General features: G+C 49.8%; 1 protein-coding gene across 2 annotated transcripts in view; it reads left to right on the plus strand.

The window, feature by feature from the left end:
- PPP6R2 (protein phosphatase 6 regulatory subunit 2) overlaps positions 1 to 19,674 on the plus strand; it is a 70,157-nt gene that overhangs the window by 39,989 nt on the left and 10,494 nt on the right. For both annotated transcript variants that reach the window (XM_014961962.1, XM_014961961.1), the window contains 11 exons: positions 1,298 to 1,362; positions 2,246 to 2,361; positions 5,134 to 5,219; positions 5,567 to 5,647; positions 7,485 to 7,582; positions 11,100 to 11,157; positions 12,045 to 12,172; positions 13,830 to 14,008; positions 15,380 to 15,542; positions 15,925 to 16,013; positions 17,455 to 17,662. In XM_014961962.1, coding sequence (XP_014817448.1) covers positions 1,298 to 1,362; positions 2,246 to 2,361; positions 5,134 to 5,219; positions 5,567 to 5,647; positions 7,485 to 7,582; positions 11,100 to 11,157; positions 12,045 to 12,172; positions 13,830 to 14,008; positions 15,380 to 15,542; positions 15,925 to 16,013; positions 17,455 to 17,662 — 1,271 coding nt within the window. The remainder of the gene's footprint in view (positions 1 to 1,297; positions 1,363 to 2,245; positions 2,362 to 5,133; positions 5,220 to 5,566; positions 5,648 to 7,484; positions 7,583 to 11,099; positions 11,158 to 12,044; positions 12,173 to 13,829; positions 14,009 to 15,379; positions 15,543 to 15,924; positions 16,014 to 17,454; positions 17,663 to 19,674) is intronic.

Raw genomic sequence — 19,674 nt, forward strand, 5'->3', positions numbered from 1 at the left:
GCCACCAGAGAGTTTTACACAGAGTGATTCAGCCTGAACGTGCATTAACAAGAAAATGGTGTGAGGAACAGGTCAGGAGCATGGAGTTTATTTTAAAGGGTTATTAAGCCCTTAATGGGCTGCCCAGGGAAGGGGTTGAGGCACCATCCCTGGAGGAATTTAAAAGAGGGATTGACATAGTGCTTAGAGACGTAGATTAGTGATGGTTTTTATCAGAGTTAGGTTGATGGTTGGACTCGATGATCTTAAAGGTCCCTTCCAACCCAGACAATTCTGTGATTCTAAGAAGGACCGGGAACTGCTGAGGAGGGCACAGCAAAGGGCTACCAAGGTGATGAGGGGCCTGGAGCACGTTCTCTTATGAGGAAAGGCTGAGGGACTTGGGTGTGTTTAGTGTGGAGAAGAGCAGAGGGAGGGGGGATGTGCTCAAGGCCTGGCAATCCTTCCAGGGTGGGTGTCAGGAGGATGGGGCCAGGCTTTTCCCAGGGGTGCCCAGGGCCAGGCCAAGAGGGAACGGGCACCAACTGGAGCAGGGGAAGCTCCATGGGAACACCCTGAGGAGGCCGTTGTTTGGTGTGAGGGTGGCAGAGGCCTGGCAGAGGCTGCCCAGAGAGGTGGTGGAGTCTCCTTCTCTGGAGACATTGCAACCCCCCTGGAGACGTTGCTGTGGGAGCTGCTGTGGGTGCCCCTGCTCTGGCAGGGGGTTGGACTGGGTGCTCTCCAGAGGTCCCTCCCATGTGATTGTGTGATTCAGTGATTCCAAAAGGGTCGATAGAACTTGGTTCTCTCAGTCCTGGATGAAAGTATTTGCTTTCGTCAATTTGTTTTTAGCATCCAATTACAAAACAAACACACCACCCACCTCCTTTAATGGGCTTGTGAATTCATTCATATTTAATTTTTTTAGTAAATTGGGCTACAACCAGCTGACTACATTTTAGCTTCTGCACTGGGGCCCTCATGATAGAAACCTTTAGTGGGGTTTGTAAAAAGACTTTGCTGCTGCTGTGAAGCCCCGGAGCTGGAGGCCAGTGTAGGTGTCGCTGCTTTCCCTGAGAAAAAAAAGGGAAAGAGCTTTTTCCCTGCTGCCTCCTCTGAGAAAAAGAATTGAGAGAGAGGAAACTTGAGCTCTTGGGAGAGAAGAGTTCTGAACTTTAAGTTCTTGTTCAGCAGGAGCGAAGGAATGAGCTGAAGTAACTCCAGTTCAGGGCAGGCTTCCTACGGCGTGAGTCGGACTTTGGCAAACTCCTGAAATGGTCTTTATCTCTCTCTCTCTCTCTGTTTTTTTCCCCTCCAGCTGTTCCAGAAGTGCTGCCTTGTGCAAAGGATACTGGACGCCTGGGAAGCCAACGACAAAATCCAGTAAGGGGTTTTTCTTCTTCTCGGGCCGCAGAGCGAGAATATGGCTTTGAAGTAGTCTTTCAATCATAATTTTATAGTGTCTAAAAATGATTTGGATTTAGACTGTGGCTGGGAATTAGGATTATTTGCATGTTGAAAGCCAGTTCACCAAATAGGCATATAATTTGAAAACAGGATTTTTTTAAAATGCATAAAACATCTCAACCCAAATACACAATATGGTTCTTTCTTGCTTTGGCAGGAAATTACATAGCGTATTAATTGCATACAACATTAACTATTTTATTGTATTTTTGAATGCTTCATTATATTCTCCTCAATATAATTTAATTACATGCGTTCAAACTGGGTGAGGGACTCCCACCCCAGGAGGGACTCTGGCTGAGGGAGGGGAGCCCTAGGAGGAGGGGGAAGGGTTGGACCCTGCAAGAGGGGAGATGGAGCTGAGCTGTGGGGAAGAACTTGTTTGGTGGGAGGGTGGGGAGAGCCTGGCCCAGGTTGGGCAGAGAAGCTGTGGCTGCCCCATCCCTGGAGGGGTTCAAGGGCAGGTTGGAGGGGGCTTGGAGCAACGTGGTGTGGTGGGAGGTGTCCCTGCCCAGGGCAGGGGGTGGCACTGGAGGGGCTTTAAAGGTCCCTTCCCACCCAAAACATTCTATGATTCTATGATCTCTCTGAAAACATGAAGAACTGAAGCTGGGTTCATTTGTTGGGGGTGATCTCCTCCCGTGCCCTGCCCATGGGAGCAGGGCCCATCCTTGCTGTGTCTTCTCTCCTAGCCCTCCCATGTTGCAGCAGTGGGACCCCCTTGCCATGTCGTGGTATGTCATGACCCGGGGGTTCGTGCTGCCTGGCTGTGTGGCTACTGGCCCTTTCCTCTTTTCAGGGCAGAAGGTGGAATGAGGCGAGGCAACATGGGCCACCTCACCCGGATAGCCAACGCCGTGGTGCAGAACATGGAGAAGGGCCCCATGCAGACCCAAATTAGTGAGTTCATTAAAGGTATGTGCTCCTTTCACTGTTTTCCTTGATTAAATAATCCTTGCAGACATTTTGGGAAGACTTTTATTGCATGTTTTTCGTGCAAGTCCCTTTTATAATGAAAAGCATTCTTAGTTAAATATTTCCCATAACTTAAAAAAAGGTCCAGACCAAATTTGGGTGCTCTTTGTTTTCAAACAATTACATTGAAATTGTTGGAACTTTGTTTTTGCAGCCGGAGGCTGAAGGTGTCCTTTTTCTGCTAAAGAATGCTCCTTTTCCTCCAGATTTAAGTGTGCATTTATATTAGCTACAGCATTCTGGGGTGCTCTTTATATGGGGTATTTCTACATAGAAGGACACTACAGGAAGGACATTGAGGTGTCCAGAGGAGAGCCACCAAGCTGGTGAGGGGTCTGGAGAACAAGTCCTACGAGGAGAGGCTGAGGGAACTGGGCATGTTTAGTTTGGAGAAGAGGAGGCTGAGGGGAGACCTCGTTGCCCTCTACAGCTCCCTGACAGGAGGGTGGAGAGAGGTGGGGGTTGGCCTCTTCTCCCAAGGGAATAATGACAGGACCAGAGGAAATGGTCTGAAGTTGGGGCAGGGGAGGTTTAGATTAGATCTTAGGAAGAATGAACTTTCCTGAGAGGGTGGTCAGGCCCTGGAACAGCCTGCCCAGGGAGGTGGTGGAGTCACCATCCCTGGAGGTGTTTAAGAAACGTGTAGACGTGGCTCTTCAGGGCATGCTCTAGTGCCTGAGACTGTGGGGGTCTTTTGTGTGTGTGGTTGGACTGGGTGACCTCAGAGGTCCTTTCCAACCATGAAGATTCTGTGATTCTGTGACTCTGTACTTCCTTATTCTTACACCCATCTGAGAGGAAGGGAGACACCAGAGTAAGAGATCCCAGAGGCCCTGCCTCTCTGCTTGTTGGAGATACTCATGTTGCCAGGCTTTGTCCATCACGTCTTCATGGCACTTTATTTTTTAGAGAACTGGTTCTGTCTGAGATTTTTGTGTGAGAGGATATAAGATTTTCTGTCTGCATCTATTAAGGGAAACAACGAGCACAACTATGGCCTGAGTTTCCATTTTTGGCATCTAACGAACGTCTCAAATGGTGATAGAGCCACCTGGTGTGTCGGCGTATCTACATGAAAAGTGAGAAGTCATCAGTATTTTAGTAAAGACTGAAAGTTTCACAGGTCCCAGTTGTCTCTCTGCTGGTTTCCCCCGCTGGCTCTGGCTGGGATGCCCATGATGTGCCCCCAGCAGCTGAGCAATGCTGTCCTTTGGCTTGGAGACTAAACAGCTCACCGGTGTCTCAGCTCTTGCCCAGCCCCAAGGCTTGGACCCACTCCGTCCCCAGCCCGGGGGGCAGACGGGGCTGGATGAGGGGCTGGGAGGGGACACAGGGCTGCCTGAAGGGCTGGTCCATGTCGTGTCCTCAACAGCAGGAACTGGGGGGACCATCTTTCCGAAGTTGCTCCCACTCAGAGAGTGGCTGAGCATCTGTCTGCTGATGGGGGTGTTGAGGCGGTGCCTCTGTGTCACTCACTTTGGGGTTTTCCCCCTCTTTTCTCCAGTTATTAAACCTTCTTTACCTCAACCCGTGAGTTTTTCTCGCTTTGAGTTCCCTCCCCATCGTGCTGTGGGGTGGAGTGAGCGAGCAGCTGGGTGGGTGGGGGTGAGCCCACCACAGTCACCATCAATGCAAAGCAAGAAAAAAGTAGACCTTAAGTCATGTGAATGTTGGTTTTCAGAAAGTTTTGTGCCATTAGCCCACAAGGGAAGTACAGTTGTTAAGACCAGGGGAGGTCTTATTCCTGGGGAGGAATCACCCCCTGCACCAGGACAGGTTGAGGGGGACCTGCTGGAGAGCAGCTCTGGGGAGAAAGACCTGGGAGTCCTGGGGGACACCAGGATGCCCAGGAGCCAGCAATGGGCCCTGGTGGCCAAGAAGGCCAAGGGCATCCTGGGGGGCATCAAGAAGAGCGTGGCCAGCAGGTGGAGGGAGGTCATCCTGCCCCTCTGCTCTGCCCTAGGGAGGCCCCAGCTGCAGCACTGGGACCAGTGCTGGGCTCCCCAGTTCCAGAAGGCCAGGGAAGTGGTGGAGAGGGCAGAGCAAAGGGCTGCCAAGATGGTGAGGGGCCTAGAGCATCTCTGTGCTGAGGAAAGGCTGAGGGCCTTGGGTGTGTTTAGTGTGGAGAAGAGCAGAGGGAGGGGGGATGTGCTCAAGGCCTGGCAATCCTTCCAGGGTGGGTGTCAGGAGGATGGGGCCAGGCTTTTCCCAGTGGTGCCCAGGGCCAGGCCAAGAGGGAACGGGCACCAACTGGAGCAGGGGAAGCTCCATGGGAACACCATGAGGAGGCCGTTGTTTGGTGTGAGGGTGGCAGAGGCCTGGCAGAGGCTGCCCAGAGAGGTGGTGGAGTCTCCTTCTCTGGAGACATTGCAACCCCCCTGGAGACGTTGCTGTGGGAGCTGCTGTGGGTGCCCCTGCTCTGGCAGGGGGTTGGACTGGGGGTTGGACTCCCAGCAGTTTCTGTGATTCTGTGAAGACTAGTATACCTCAGTGGTTGGCCTAACAAAAAATCTTCTTTTCTCTGCAAAGTTTACCATTTTTAGAAAATCTGGAGTACAGTGTAATTCACTTTGAGAGCACTTACTGCACACTTGCATTAATTAGCTCATTTGTGGCTCCCCAGAAACTTCCAGGTGACCTGTGGGGCTGAGGGACCTGCGTTGGTCCTTCTCCTGGGCTGTGGTAACCTTTGTGGTGCCCTTCTTGTTTCAGAGCTGCCCGAGGACTGCAGAGGGAGGTGGGAGAGCTTTGTTGAAGAGACGCTGACAGAAACAAACAGGAGGAATACGGTGGATTTGGTGAGAACAGTGATATTGTGCATATTTTGGAAAGTCCTGCTATCTGCTGGGCTTTCTTTAACTTAAAAAAAAATTAATAAATAAATACTGCTGGGTTTTTTCCTTCTTTTGCTTGTTTTTATGAAGTAGCCTTACAGGGACAGAGTGTTTGTAGAAAACATGCTCCATAATAGTTCTTCAAGCTGCAGCAGATCTGATAGGCATTGGGAAACTCTGTCCATGTTCCTGGTATTCCTTGGGACAGGTGTGCCTTCTGAGGAGTTGGGTCTTTGATTCTATGTGTGGAACCAAAGTATTTGTACTTTCTTAGCTTTCATTTGGGCTTATTATTTTGGTACTTTTTTCAGGTGAGCACTCACCACCTGCACTCCTCCAGTGAGGACGAAGACATTGAGAGTACTTTTCCCAATGAACTTTCTCTCCAACAGGTGAGTTGACAATGTGCTCTTCACTCTTCCTGGGAAGCTTCTTCCTTGGATTCTCCCTCAATCCATCCTAGTATAGACCAGCTTCTGAAATGTTCCTCTTAGCCAGAGCCTTCAGCTCTTTTGTGCTCTTCCAGTATCTTTTCTTAGGTAGTCTGGACCCTGATTGGGAATAAATTTGGCTCAGACTGTGTGCACATCCCAGATACGTGATGGTCTGACATTTCTGTGAGACACTGCATATTTCTGGCAGGGGGTTGGCCTGGGTGCTCTCCAGAGGTCCCTGCCAACCCCACATCACTCTGGGATTCCTGTTCTCCCCGCGCTACGTTAGCAGCAAGAGCAGTGGACAGTAGCAGCGAGAGCAGCAAAAAGCCCTGCCTTAGGGAGAAATTGAGGTAATTAAAGGTTCACTTGCATTTAGCAAATATCTCAGGATCATCAACATCTGAGGTGCTCGGCTAAAGCTCCATCATATATATGGAAGCTGCTTTTCAGGGTGAAATATTTAGACAAGTTCTTCCAGCCTTATTTGCTGCTAAGAATATAAAGAGCATTAGCAGAACATGCAAGTTTCTGCCTATTTGGCAGGAAGGTACCTGTGGGGAGCAAAAAGACAGGATTAATCTGAAATCTTCAAGTCAAGGGTAAAAATGAGCTGGAAATTGTTTAAAGTTACTCTTTTGTCTAAATAACAGGCTACTCTGACATTATATTTACCTCTTGTTTGCTCAGCTGATACTTAGAAAGTGCATTAAAAAAAGCAGAAATGCGTTGTCTTTGTAAAAAAAATAATTGTTTTTTATTGTGTATTGTGGCAAGTATGAATAGAAATATTGACAGGAGCTGGCAGAACTCCTCAGCCCCAACACGGGCACTTGGTGTCACCTGCAGGGAGTCATGGCAGAGATTTCTCTTAGAATTATTGAGCTGGAGCTGGAGCTGGCTGCCTGCCCGTAATCAGGATTAGCCTCCAACAGGAGAAATTGTCTGAAAAAAAACCCCCAAACCCCGCAATGCTTAAGAACAAGTGTGAGATGCTGTTTGGAGGCAGCAGCGATTCTTTTCATAACTAGAGAATGAGGCATGGATGACTGGGCAGGAGTGTGACCAGAAGCAGATCTGGGCAGTTATCCAAAGGCACAAGCTGGCAAAGAGGAGAGCCCCCGCCGTGGTGGGATCCAGAGGGGTGGGAGCCATGGTCTCAAAGACCAGGAGGAGGAGGAATTTTCCCATTCTCCCTGGTGAGTGTCCCGCTGGGGGCAGTGAACTTCAAAAGGGGTTTGTGTTAGCAAAAGGTGAGCTGGAGGATGGTCATGAGAACGGTCAGAGGTGCAGAATGTGACATGGGGAAGAAGAGCAGGAAGAATTTGGTCCACTCAGTCAAGAGAAGGCAGGATGATGTGGGGACACACATGGAAGGATGTGCCTCCTACAAGGAAGAGGCACTGAGAGGAAGGGAAAGGTGCCTTCTTTACATCCCTGGAGGGTTTAAGCTGCAGCAGAGTAAATTTCATCTTGCATCAGGGGAAAACAAACATGAAAAATGCCCCCATAGAAGGTTCTAATGGAATAATGAAGCCAACAGATGGTTTCCCAGGAAAGTCTCCTCACTCTCTGTGGAAGAAGTGAGGAGCAGATCAGAGAAGCATCTGTCTAGGACTTGCAGAAACCTGTTTGAGAACAATCTGAGATCCTGCTTTGAGAAAGGGGGTTGGAGCAGGTGATTTCTCAAAGTTTGTCAGTTTTCTGTGATTTTAGTGCTTTTTAGAGTACATTTTTTCAGCCATCTTAATTGAATGTCTTTGGACACCTTAATGATGTGGGTTCCGTTGCTCAGGCCTTCTCTGAGTACCAGATCCAGCAGATGACAGCCAACTTCGTGGATCAGTTTGGCTTTAACGATGAGGAGTTTGCAGACCAGGATGATAATATCAAGTAAGTTGATAAAACTTCAGCGTTTATACTTTTTTGCATCTAATCTTTCTTCTTCTAGTTCAGGTTTTAAAGTGAGCCTCGCTGGGTGCCTCCTTCGGTTCAGGACAAACAGAAGAGCGATAGATGGCTTGGAGAAAACAGATTTTTCTTTTTAGAGGAGTACAGCTCTGCTCTCCAAAGACAGTTGTAGAACCAAGGAAAAGTCCTTCTTCATTTCAGAGAGAGACATTTTTAATAAAACACACAATTATTATCCAGCCATATTCTAGAATGAATTTAATTGCGCGGAAAGCAAAGCATTAGAGCTAACTCCAGGCAATTATACAGATATCCTCTGGTGGCAGTAAGTCCTTACTGAAATTAGAGTAGAAAGAATAGTCTTCTGATGAAGTCCGTGGAAAAATTTAGCCATTTTCTCTCATAGGAATAAGGAAACGTAGATAAGGCAGGAGCAAATGACAGCTCAAAGGCGGCAGATATAGGTGGATTTAATGTTATGCAATTTGCTGAATTCAGTCTTCAGAAGTGGTGGTGCTTTCCTAGAGCTCCTGTAATCTCCTTCGGACTGCAGCTCATCTTCTCGCCTTAAAAACTGTAGCACAGGAGATGACTGGGACTGTAATTAGCCCACTTGTCCCTAATGGTTGAGAAATGGTAACCATTTAGTGTACAGGTACTGGCAGAGAGGATACCCAGCGTGTTTCCTGCTCCTCCTGGGGTTTTCCCCATTCACTTCTGTCTCGTGGCAGCCTTTGTCTCCATCAGAAGAATTGTTAGTCAGCCAAGGTGAGGGGGAGAGTGTGTGGCGGTACCCGCTGTACGTGCCATCCTGGGGCTGGTACAGGCCAACAGGCACTGGGTCTGCTCTGCAGGGAGCTCCAGCATCCTGGAATCCCGGAATCCTGGTGGAAACAGAGAGCATTTAGCCCCCAAAGTGCTGGACACACCACATCACTCCACCTGCTCCACCTCGGATTTATGAGGAGTCTTTGGCCGGTTCTGCTCAGACTGTATTTTTAGCAACTGCTGGGCTCCATGAAGTAACTTAAATGAAATGACAAAGTGGAGACAGTTCGGTTGCTTCAGAGTGGCTTTCAAGCATAGAACCATAGAATTGTCTGGGTTGGAAGGGACCTTTAAGGTCATCGAGTCCAACCATCAACCTAACCCTCATAAAATCCATCACTAACCCATGTCTTTAGAAACATGTCACTATGTCAATCCGTCTTTTAAATCCTTGCAGGGATGGTGCCTCAACCCCTTCCCTGGGCAGCATGAACCAAAGTAGAGTCATGAAGTCCCTGGGGTCTGAGGAGCTCCATTAAGGTGTTTGCCAAAGAGTTGGGAACCCTCTTCTGACATGGAGAAGGAGTTTGGAGTCCAGCTTTTTCCTCTTTTTTTTTTTTTTTCTGAGTGTAAATGTCCAGAACTTTAATAAGGCCCAAAAATTCCAGACTAGAAGGAGTGTTTAACAGAATGCGGTTTACTTAGTTCTACACATTTTTTAAAAGTAAAATACGCTTTTAACAGCAAACATCGAATTTGTGAGTGTGTTGGTGAGGGGAGGAGGTAATTCCTGTGAGGAGCTGCTGGAGGCACCTCATGGTGGTTTTGAAAAGGAACATGAAACTGAACAAACTCTGCAACTGAGACGTGCTGGGCTTCTCTGTATTTGTCATTAGAAAAGAAGAATATGCGATAAAACTGTTCTGGTCTTGAATATGCTGGGAACACTGCTCCCTGTCGACTGGTTTCCAGCAGTTGTGAACGGTTGCAGATGGGAATTGGAATATTTTAAGAAGTATTAATCATGTTTGAACGTCCTGGTGATGCGTGTGACGGTGTTTTTTAGTAACTGAGCAGTTGTCTGTACAAGAAAATAACATTATTGAAACGCAGAGATGCGTAGATACTGTGACAGAATGCTGCCTGGCCCCAAACAGTGCGAGCAGGTTGGAGTTAGGAGCAGGTTGGAGTTAGGAGCAGGTTGGAGTCTGGAGCAGGTTGGAGTCTGGAGCAGGTTGGAGTTTGGAGCAGGTTGGAGTTAGGAGCAGGTTGGAGTTTGGAGCAGGTTGGAGTTAGGAGCAGGTTGGAGTTAGGAGCAGGTTGGAGTTTGGAGCAGGTTGGAGTTTGGAGCAGGTTGGAGTTTGGAGCAGGTTGGAGTTTGGAGCAGGTTGGAGTTTGGAGCAGGTTGGAGTTTGGAGCAGGTTGGAGTTTGGAGCAGGTTGGAGTTTGGAGCAGGTTGGAGTTTGGAGCAGGTTGGAGTTTGGAGCAGGTTGGAGTTTGGAGCAGGTTGGAGTTTGGAGCAGGTTGGAGTTTGGAGCAGGTTGGAGTTTGGAGCAGGTTGGAGTTTGGAGCAGGTTGGAGTTTGGAGCAGGTTGGAGTTTGGAGCAGGTTGGAGTTTGGAGCAGGTTGGAGTTTGGAGCAGGTTGGAGTTTGGAGCAGGTTGGAGTTTGGAGCAGGTTGGAGTTTTTTGAGCAGGTTGGAGTTTGGAGCAGGTTGGAGTTTTGAGGAGGTTGGAGTTTTGAGGAGGTTGGAGTTTTGAGGAGGTTGGAGTTTGGAGCAGGTTGGCGTTTGGAGCAGGTTGGAGTTTGGAGGAGGTTGGAGTTTGGAGGAGGTTGGAGTTTGGAGCAGGTTGGAGTTTGGAGCAGGTTGGAGTTTTTTGAGCAGGTTGGAGTTTGGAGCAGGTTGGAGTTTGGAGCAGGTTGGAGTTTGGAGCAGGTTGGAGTTTTTGGAGCAGGTTGGCGTTTGGAGCAGGTTGGAGTTTGGAGCAGGTTGGAGTTTGGAGCAGGTTGGCATTTCTTGACCTGTAGCACCCTCTGCTGTTGGTACGAGAGACACTCCTGGGCCTAAAGCAGAAATTGGGTTATTTTGTGATTTTTGCAGCAAACGTGTCTTAGCAACACATCGGGGCTGTTGAGCAGCGAGTACACAGAGGTTCCCCGGAGCTACTGAGATGATGCTGACGCAGGAGGGCTCAGCCCCTCCTGGGTGTCCCTGGATGTGTCCCCACCGTGTGGGACTCGCTCCCCTCCCTGGGTCCTGTCTCCTCGGGGCTGAGGAGCCCAGTGGAGTTTTTGGGAGACCGCCAAGAAGGTGCAGCTCCTTCTCTTCCTAATTAATTATGAATTTGATGTTTTTCAACAAGATTTGGCTCAGCTGAGAGACCAGTGAAAAAAAATGAAGATAGCCTTTATGCTCCATGGGTGCAACCGTGAGGGTTGCAGAATAACAGCCCAGGCTGCCATGGGGCCTCAAAGCACCACGTCGACACCATAATAGCACACGTTGCTCATTCAGGGATTGGATCAGGCCTGAGAATGAAAATCTCAAATAACCTTTCATCTCAAAGAGAGGAGATGGTTGCACTCCATACAAAACTGAATATTGAGGGAACAAATGCAGGCGGCATTGGGTGGTCAATAAAGTGTCTCTGTGGTTCCTTATCCCCTGGTCTTGTGCTGCAAAAGTGCTTAATTACTTAATTAATCACTGAAGCTTCTCCTTCTTCTTGCAGTGCTCCCTTCGACAGGATCGCAGAGATAAACTTCAACATAGACGCGGATGACGACAGTGTAAGTGGCTGGTTCTGGATATTTATTTAATACGACAGGTTCTGGCAAGTTAGTTCATGCTTGAATGGGCTGATGTCGTGCTGAAAGACAAAAAGATTTGATATGTTGTTTGGGTAAATAAAACCTGGTAACTGGACTCGTGGCTGAGTTGAGTGAAGGAACACGGGGACATTACGTGGACCCTCAGAGAACCCCTCTCCTTTCATTGCATTTAGGATGCAATAAATGCAGTGTTGAGGCTCTTCAGAAGTTGTACTCTTGGCACGGGGGGGTCTCTCTCTGTTCTTCTCTGCAGTGTGAATCTCTTGCCCTTATTTTCGCTCTGATAATATTCCCATACACAGGCAAGGAGAAGATGCAAATAGAGAGGGTTGGGTTTCTTATGGGTGTAAGTGGTGCTGTGCCGTGTCTGCTTTTTCTGTTTTATTGCCCTAAACCAGCACTCACTGAGGAAGCCGGGCAGTGGCTCGAGAGGGGATTCCAAGCTCATCTCCTGACCAAAGCTTATTTTAGTCAATACTGATATGTAGGTTTCCTTAGTCTTAAAATACTCCCTTTTCCGCTTAAACATTACTATAAAGAGTGGTTTTTTCTCTCTTCTGGCTGCTCTGGGCAGTGCTCTGTAGATGTAGAAAATTGGTTTTCTTTTTGAACCTGCCAGCACAGTCTGCGGCTCCGAGAGCTGTTTCTCTGCTTCTCTCAGCTTGGTTTTTCCCTGAGTTAGACGGTTTTTGTGTGTGATGGGATTCCAGTGCACCACCTGGAAGTCACCCCTTCCTCAGCCTTTTAATGAAGCGATCCCAGAACGCTGACGTGGGCAGGTGGTTGGTGTTTTTAGGGGGATCCCTCACTTTAAAGCTGTCTCAAAGCTGTCGTCATCATTTCAGCCCAACGCTTCCCTCTTCGAAGCCTGCTGCAACGAACGCATCCAACAGTTCGATGACAACGAGGAGGAGGAAGATATCTGGGAAGAGAAGGAGATTACCTATGCAACCCAAGTTAAATCAAGAACACGGTAAGGTGAAAACAACAGATCAATTTTTAATTTCATTTTCCTAAATGCTGCAAATGCTCCACGGAGACCTTATAGCAGCCTTCCAGGATCTGCAGGGAGCCCTTAGGAGAGCTGAGGAGGGACTTTTGATGAGGGGGGGAGCCCTAGGAGGAGGGGGAAGGGTTGGACCCTGCAAGAGGGGAGATGGAGCTGAGCTGTGGGGAAGAACTTGTTTGGTGGGAGGGTGGTGAGAGCCTGGCCCAGGTTGGCCAGAGAAGCTGTGGCTGCCCCATCCCTGGAGGGGTTCAAGGGCAGGTTGGAGGGGGCTTGGAGCAACCTGGGCTGGTGGGAGGTGTCACTGCCCAGGGCAGGGGGTTGGAACTCGATGATCTTTAAGGTCCCTTCCAACTCTTAACTATTCTATGATTCTGTGAACACTTTACATTTTAGTTAAATGCTATTTATGTGCTGTGAGGCTTCTTGCTGGCATAAACCAGAGTGCTTTACATGTCCTGCTTCTGCAAAATTTGGAGATTTTCAAGCCCCGCCTGGATGCTCCTGAGTAACATGCTCTGACAAGCTCTGGGTGGTCCTGCTTTAGCAGGGGAGTTGGACTAGATGATCTCTATGGTCCCTTCCAACTCTAAAAATTCAGTGAAATTCAGTGAAAAAGAGACAAGGGTTTATCTGGAGTGTGAAACAAAGATCCGATTTGAGGGAATGCAAAGGTGATGGAAACGCCTAATTACTGACTCCGTTATCAAAGATATTTAAAAACCCCACTCTTAGTTTGAAATACTTAGAAGTTACTCCTTTTCCTCACATTTGGAGATGAGGAGGTCGATAGAATTGCAAGGCTGAGGGCAGTAGACAATATTCTTTTCCAAAATGTTAAGAAAAGCAATGTTCTGGACATTAGGAAACATTTCTTCGCAGAGAGAGTGGTGGGGCATTGGAACAGGCTGCCCAGGGAGGTGGTTGAGTCACCATCCCTGGCTGTGTTTAAGAACTGTTTAGATGTGGGGTTGGGGGATATGGTGTAGGGGAGAACTTTAGAGTAGGGTGGATGGCTGGACTCGATGATCCCGAGGGTCTCTTCCAGCCTGGATAATTCTGTGATTCTGTGATTCTGTGATTCTGTTTTTGCACGGGAACGAGTGACCCCCCGTGGTGTGTCCCTGGCACTGCAAATCACAGCTTGTCACCCCTTCGACGTGGTCAGTTATTAAATAAAGCTACTTCTGTGATTCTCAGTCTTGAAAGGACAATCAGATGAGACAGGAAAAACGGCTGAGGCCGCAGCACTAATTTCCCTCTCCTGGCTGAGCCCGCTGTCTGCCCCGCGCGGGATGGGGACCGGGCCAGCGGTGCCCGTGTTTGCTGCTGCTCTGTCTGCTCTCATCAGGTCTCCAGCCCCGAATATGTCACTGCAGCAGCTTCCCCACCCCAGCTCTGCAGATGCCTTTTGACAAGCGCAGCGCTCGGGGGCTTGGGTGGCAGCACCTCCAGGAGCCTCTGCCGTCGCCCGTCTGCGCTGGTTCCGTCTGGGGGAAATGAGCCCAGGAAAAGGCGTTCAGCGTCGCAGTTTGTGCTTCCTCCCAGGGGCAGGGAGGCAGCGGGTGGGGTCTGAACCCTTGCTCTGGGGGGTTTTCTCTGACTCTTGAGTTCTGCAATTCAGATTTGGAGCGTCTCAGACCTCGGAGAGTTCGTCCAAAAGTGATCTTGAGAACGGAGATCACGACGGCAGCGTGGACTCCGAGGAAGAGGAGGAAACGGAACAGCAGCAGCCGCCGCCTTCCCCAGCGAACAACAACCAGAATAATGTTCCTGAGCAGAAGGACTCGGACTCCTCTGAAGGTAAAGGGTTTAGAGCAGCACTGTCCCTGTGGAAATGAGAGCTGCAAGGTCTCTGCAGGGCAGCGGTGTGCATGCTGCCAGGTTTCCCTGACTGTTCCCTGACTCCCCGTGGTCAGATGAGAAGTGTGAGCCTTTGGTATTGCCTCTGAAATATCGGTGAGATTGAGGGAATTAAATGCCCAGTGTCTCCCAGACAGCAGTGAGATGCTTCGGCTGCGCTGGGACAGCCAAGTGCGGTGACAATACTGGCTCCCATCGAGCAGAACATTAGTGGAGGATTATGACATCTTAACTCCTTGTATTATTTAGGCAGACCCTTGCCAAGTATCTCCACGCTGCCTGTATCTGCCTTTTCTGCCTCATTGCCTTTCTGGGTTTAGTGTGTGCGTTGTGAAGCGGTTCCTGCAGCGCCTGAGGCAGAGCACGGAGGGAGGAGGTTTTCCCAGATGAGGGTGCGAACAGAGCTGTGTGAGTTCCTGAGACGCGGCGCTGGCAGCAGAACAGACTCAGTCAGCTGAAATAAAGGGGCAGAAATGGTCTCCCAAACGCTCATTTCTCCTTTGGCACGAGCGTTTTCAGTTTTAAAAGGTTTATTTTTCTAGGTCGTGCCTTTGTCTGGTGACCCTGAGCGCAGCGCGTGTTTATTGCCATCTCAGCTCCCTGGTGGGGTCCCCGGGGTTCAGTTCTGGTTGGGAAGAAGCAGGACACGCAGTGGCCGTGGCAGCCTGGGGTAGTGGGGCTCAGCTCAGTTTCCCTTCTAGAGACTTTGCTTCACACTTGGCTGCAGTTCCTGAGCGAGCGCAGACTTGGTGGATCTCTGCTGCTCCGGGACATGTCGCAGCGATCCCTTCTCTTCCTTGAGAAAAGGGCATGAAAGTGGCTTTTTAAAGAATTGGGATTTGTAGGAACAGAGGTACGTTCTAATGAGTAAGGAGCAGACAGGGACTGTGAAAAACAAATTATATTCTTATTTTTGCTCAAGATCACTTCGGTGATCTTAAACATTTTAATCCATGTATCAGTTCCTTACCTATAATTGCCAAAATTAAACAGCTAATGGTTGAAGTGGGTGAAAGCCATGCCGCTTGGCTTCTGAGGGGGAGCTAAGGTAGGTACGGGGCAGCTGAAAATCACTGGCTCAAAGAAGGAGGACGTTCCTAATGTCATTCTTCTTAATGGCTGCGTTTCTCTGGCGGATGATGTGAATATTTGTCAGAAGGGGGATTTTCAAGCTGATGGTCTGTAACCTGGGAGACCGGTGGCTTCCTGGAGACCGCCTCCTGGATGGTCTTTCTGTTTTCTGGCTCTGGGGTCACTTTGGGATGTTTTTGGGATGCGAACTGACGGACTCCCCGTCTGTGGTGTCCCCAGGCGCGGGGTGGACGGCGGTGTTCGAGCCCGTGAGCTCCAAGCCCCCCACACCCTGTGTGGCCATGGACGTCGGCTCCAGCGTGTGGGACGCGGCGGCTCCGGAGAACGCCGCGCCGGAGGAGAAGGGGTGGGCCAAGTTCACAGACTTCCAGCCTTTCTGCTGGTAAGAGGCACCCGTTCTTGCCATTTCTTACTAACTTCTGAATGAAACAGTATTTGAAATACGATTTTCTGGTCTACATTAACCCTGATCTTCTTCCCTTTCCCTTCCCCTTGCTACTCCTTTTAGTTTTTAATGTTATCTGAATATTCTGGGGGATTCACGCGCCCCTTTGCCTTCCAGTGCTTCCGACTGGTGCAGGCTGGTGTTTTATCACCTTTTTATACTTCCTGTATGATCGCTGCCACTAGGCCAGGAGCATGACCTAAGTCAATGAATTTTTTAGAAGATAAAAGCCCTAATGATTTCTTCTGTTGGGGATATTTGGAAGCAGAACCGAGATATCTGTACTTTGTTCTCAAGGCTGTTTCTCCCCCCACTTTAGCTCAGAATCAGGCCCCCGGTGCAGCTCTCCCGTCGACACAGAAAGCAACGACTCGGGTGGAAACACGAAGCAGAGTCAGGACAAGAACTGTAAGTGAGAGTGTTACAAGACAAAAGAGATGCATTATTTACGCTGTTTGGAATTTTGTGTTGTGAACCCAGTCTACCAGGGAGAACTTCCCTCCAGGGTCGTGCTTGAGAGCTCTCTTCTGTACAGAGATCAGTCTCTTGAAGTAATAACTCAGAATTCCCCAGTGTTTGGTGGGATAATATTACTCAGCAGGAAAAGGATGAAATTTAAGTTGGTAAGAGTTGATGTCACAGAGATGGTTCATTTGTAAACTGTTCAGAAGTCCTGGTTTAACTGTGTCCTTGATTATAAAATTACTTGTAGACACTAAAAGGCAAGGGTCAGTTATACTGCTGGTCACTGTGCTGAGTAAATACAGTGCTGGTAACTGCGCCCGGCCGGTCGGTGAGCTCCAGTCTGGCTCTTCCCTCTTCCTTCCCGAGCAAGATGTCAGCACTGGGGTGAAAAACACTTTCTGAGCCTGAAACGCTTCTTTGCCACTTTGGGGAGAGCCTTTCCTTGCCAGGCATGCTGCTGGGATGGAAACCAATGAGACTTCAGCAAGTCCAGCTCCTTCCATTATCCTGTGGGTTTTCAGAGCCAGGTGATGGTTGGGAGGGGCCCCAGGGACCACCTCAGTCCTCCTTCAGAGTTACCAGCACTCAATAAGGGAAGCAAATAGTCACAGAACCCCAGAATGATGTGGGGTTGGCAGGGACCTCTGGAGAGCACCCAGGCCAACCCCCTGCCAGAGCAGGGGCACCCACAGCAGGTTGCACAGGAATGTCTCCAGGGGGGTTGCAATGTCTCCAGAGAAGGAGACTCCACCACCTCTCTGGGCAGCCTCTGCCAGGCCTCTGCCACCCTCACACCAAACAACGGCCTCCTCAGGGTGTTCCCATGGAGCTTCCCCTGCTCCAGTTGGTGCCCGTTCCCTCTTGGTCTGTCCCTGGGCACCACTGGGAAAAGCCTGGCCCCATCCTCCTGACACCCACCCTGGAAGGATTGCCAGGCCTTGAGCACATCCCCCCTCCCTCTGCTCTTCTCCACACTAAACACACCCAAGTCCCTCAGCCTTTCCTCAGCACACAGATGCTCTAGGCCCCTCACCATCTTGGCAGCCCTTTGCTCTGCCCTCTCCACCAGTGCCCTATTCTTCTGGAACTGGGGAGCCCAGCACTGGTCCCAGTGCTCCAGCTGGGGCCAGTCTCCTCTGCTCTTTCTATTATGAGGTGGCAGGTGGAGAACACTGATTTGGGAGGCTGGGGTTTTTTTATTACATGCAAAAATAATATTGTGTGCTGTCCCAGTGGGGGAGCTGCCCCGAAACCATCATCTCAAAATTCACAGTAGCCATAAACGCTCCATTTTAAGCCACTGCACTTAACTGGGGTCGCACCTGGGGAGTTGTTTCTGGGCTTTTCTTGGTTCTGCAACGTGAGTTATTTCTCTTTCCCTCAGTCAGCACTGCCTCTCCCTGTGTCTGGAACGTCTGTGTCACGAGGAAAGCGCCGCTGGTGGCCTCGGACAGCAGCTCCTCGGGGGGCTCGGACAGCGAGGAGGAGGAGGAGAAAGCTGATACCGTCACGGAAACCATCAGCACGGGCTCGGGCCAGGAGACCATCAAGCTGACTGTGGATGCTAAAAACGAGAAGGCTGTTTTCACCAGGTGCGAGAGGAATCCCCTGGGGCCGGGGCTGACGTGTCACCTCTCCCCCTCAGACACCCTGGGTCCAGTGTCCTGCCTGAGGATGTCCCATGGCTTTCTTCTCAAGGGGGGGATTGTTTTGAGAAAATAATTATAGGGGTTTTATTTTAGGAAGCGTTGTGGCTCCTTTTAGCCACCGAGCCTTGCCACAGAAGCATCATCCATCCGTCTGTCTGTCTGTCTGTCTGTCTGCAGGGGGCCAGGGCTCCTGGGGGGGTCCCACCTTGGATCCCACACGAGGGTCGATCAAAGCCTCACCCCATGGCAAGTGTGTGAGGGGGTGTGTCAGCCTCTGGAGCCATCATTTCCCAAGTAGTACATTCTAGACAATAAATTATTAAAAAAATGAAAAATGCCAGGAAATCATAGAGCAGGTCATGAGGTTTCTTAGCTTTGGGGCAGCAATTTGGATGGAATTGCATGTGCTTGAATCTCACCTGCTCTGAGCGTTTGAGAGGGGACACTGCTGTTCAGAACAGCGTCTGGTTCACCTTGGTGCGTCCAGAAATAGTACCCAATTTTAAGGTATTTTGGGGTTTTTTCCTCATGTTCCTTACAAGTAGGCAGGGGATGATGTAACTTGCTGGAGCTGCTGTATTTTATGCATCTGACTCAGGAGCGGGTATTTACCTGGTGTAGGTTGTGGTTTATGTGACTTTTTTGGGGTAGTCAACGTGACCCACATGGCGTGTGCGCCCACCCCAGCAAACAGCTCCTGGGGGGGACAAAGCAGAGGCTCAGAAAACAAGTGGGATGGCAGAGCCAGGTCACGGTGCAGGAGGAAGCTGACCAAGGGTATGTTTGGTCCAGCGACGTGGCATTGAGGTTTTAATAATGTGGCTGGGTTTTATTTTCGATGTCCACCCCACATGGCCTTTGCTCTTCATACTGGCCGGGAGTGAGATGCCCCAGATGCCTTCCCCAGCAGAGATGGCACCCGAGGAGCTGCTTTGAGGAGTGGAGTTTGTCTGTGTGTGGGGCTGGCAGGGCCGGGCAGGGGCTGCCCCGAAAACGAGAGAGGAGGGAGATGAGAACAGCGCCTGCTGCACTGGCATCAGCACCTCCTCCTCCAGTTCTGGGCTCCCCAGTTCAAGAGGGACAGGGAACTACTGGAAAGAGTCCAGCGTAGGGCTACAAAGATGATTCAAGGACTGGAGCATCTCCCTTATGAGGAGAGACTGAGAGAGCTGGGACTCTTTAGTCTGGAGAAGAGAAGGCTGAGGGGAGACCTTATTAATGCTGACAAGAATCTCAAGGGTGGGCTGAAGGAGGAGGGAACCAGACTCTTTTCAGTGGTTCCCAGTGAGAGGACGAGGGGCAACGGGCACAAGTTGGAACATAAAGGGTTCCACTTGAATATGAGGAAGAACTTTTTCACGGTGAGGGTGGCAGAGCCCTGGAACAGGCTGCCCAGGGAGGGTGTGGAGTCCCCTTCTCTGGAGATTTTCAAGACCCGCCTGGATGCTCCTGAGTAACATGCTCTGACAAGCTCTGGGTGGTTCTGCTTTAGCAGGAGAGTTGGACTAGATGATCTCTATGGTCCCTTCCAACTCTAAAAATTCAGTGAAATTCAGTGAAATTCACATTGTGCTTGAGATACCTAACTAAACCTATTGGTGTGTCTGTCTAAAGCTCCTGCTCCAGCTGCTTGTCCTCACAAACTCGTGGTGTTTGGGAGTCGCAGACGGGGCTGCCTCCACGCGCAGGAGCAGTGTAAATCTTACTTGGCATGTGCTTCTCTTTCCCATTTATTTCCTAGCAGGTAGGGGTATTTATTTTTTTTTCCTAATCTGTCAGGTGAGAAGTTGTGGGCTCTGCTGCTGTTCCAGGCAGTGGAATGCCGAATATGTTTTTTTCTCTCTAAACAAATGTCTATATCTCGAGCACTTTCAATAAGGCCAGGGTTTCCAGAACCTGCTCGGTTTTGCACGACTGCAATTCCACAAAACTCATTCCGTTTTGGCCAAGAAAGC

The sequence above is a fragment of the Calidris pugnax genome, unplaced genomic scaffold (genome assembly GCF_001431845.1).
Source record: "Calidris pugnax isolate Ruff unplaced genomic scaffold, ASM143184v1 scaffold459, whole genome shotgun sequence".
Classification (NCBI taxonomy): Eukaryota; Metazoa; Chordata; class Aves; order Charadriiformes; family Scolopacidae; genus Calidris; species Calidris pugnax.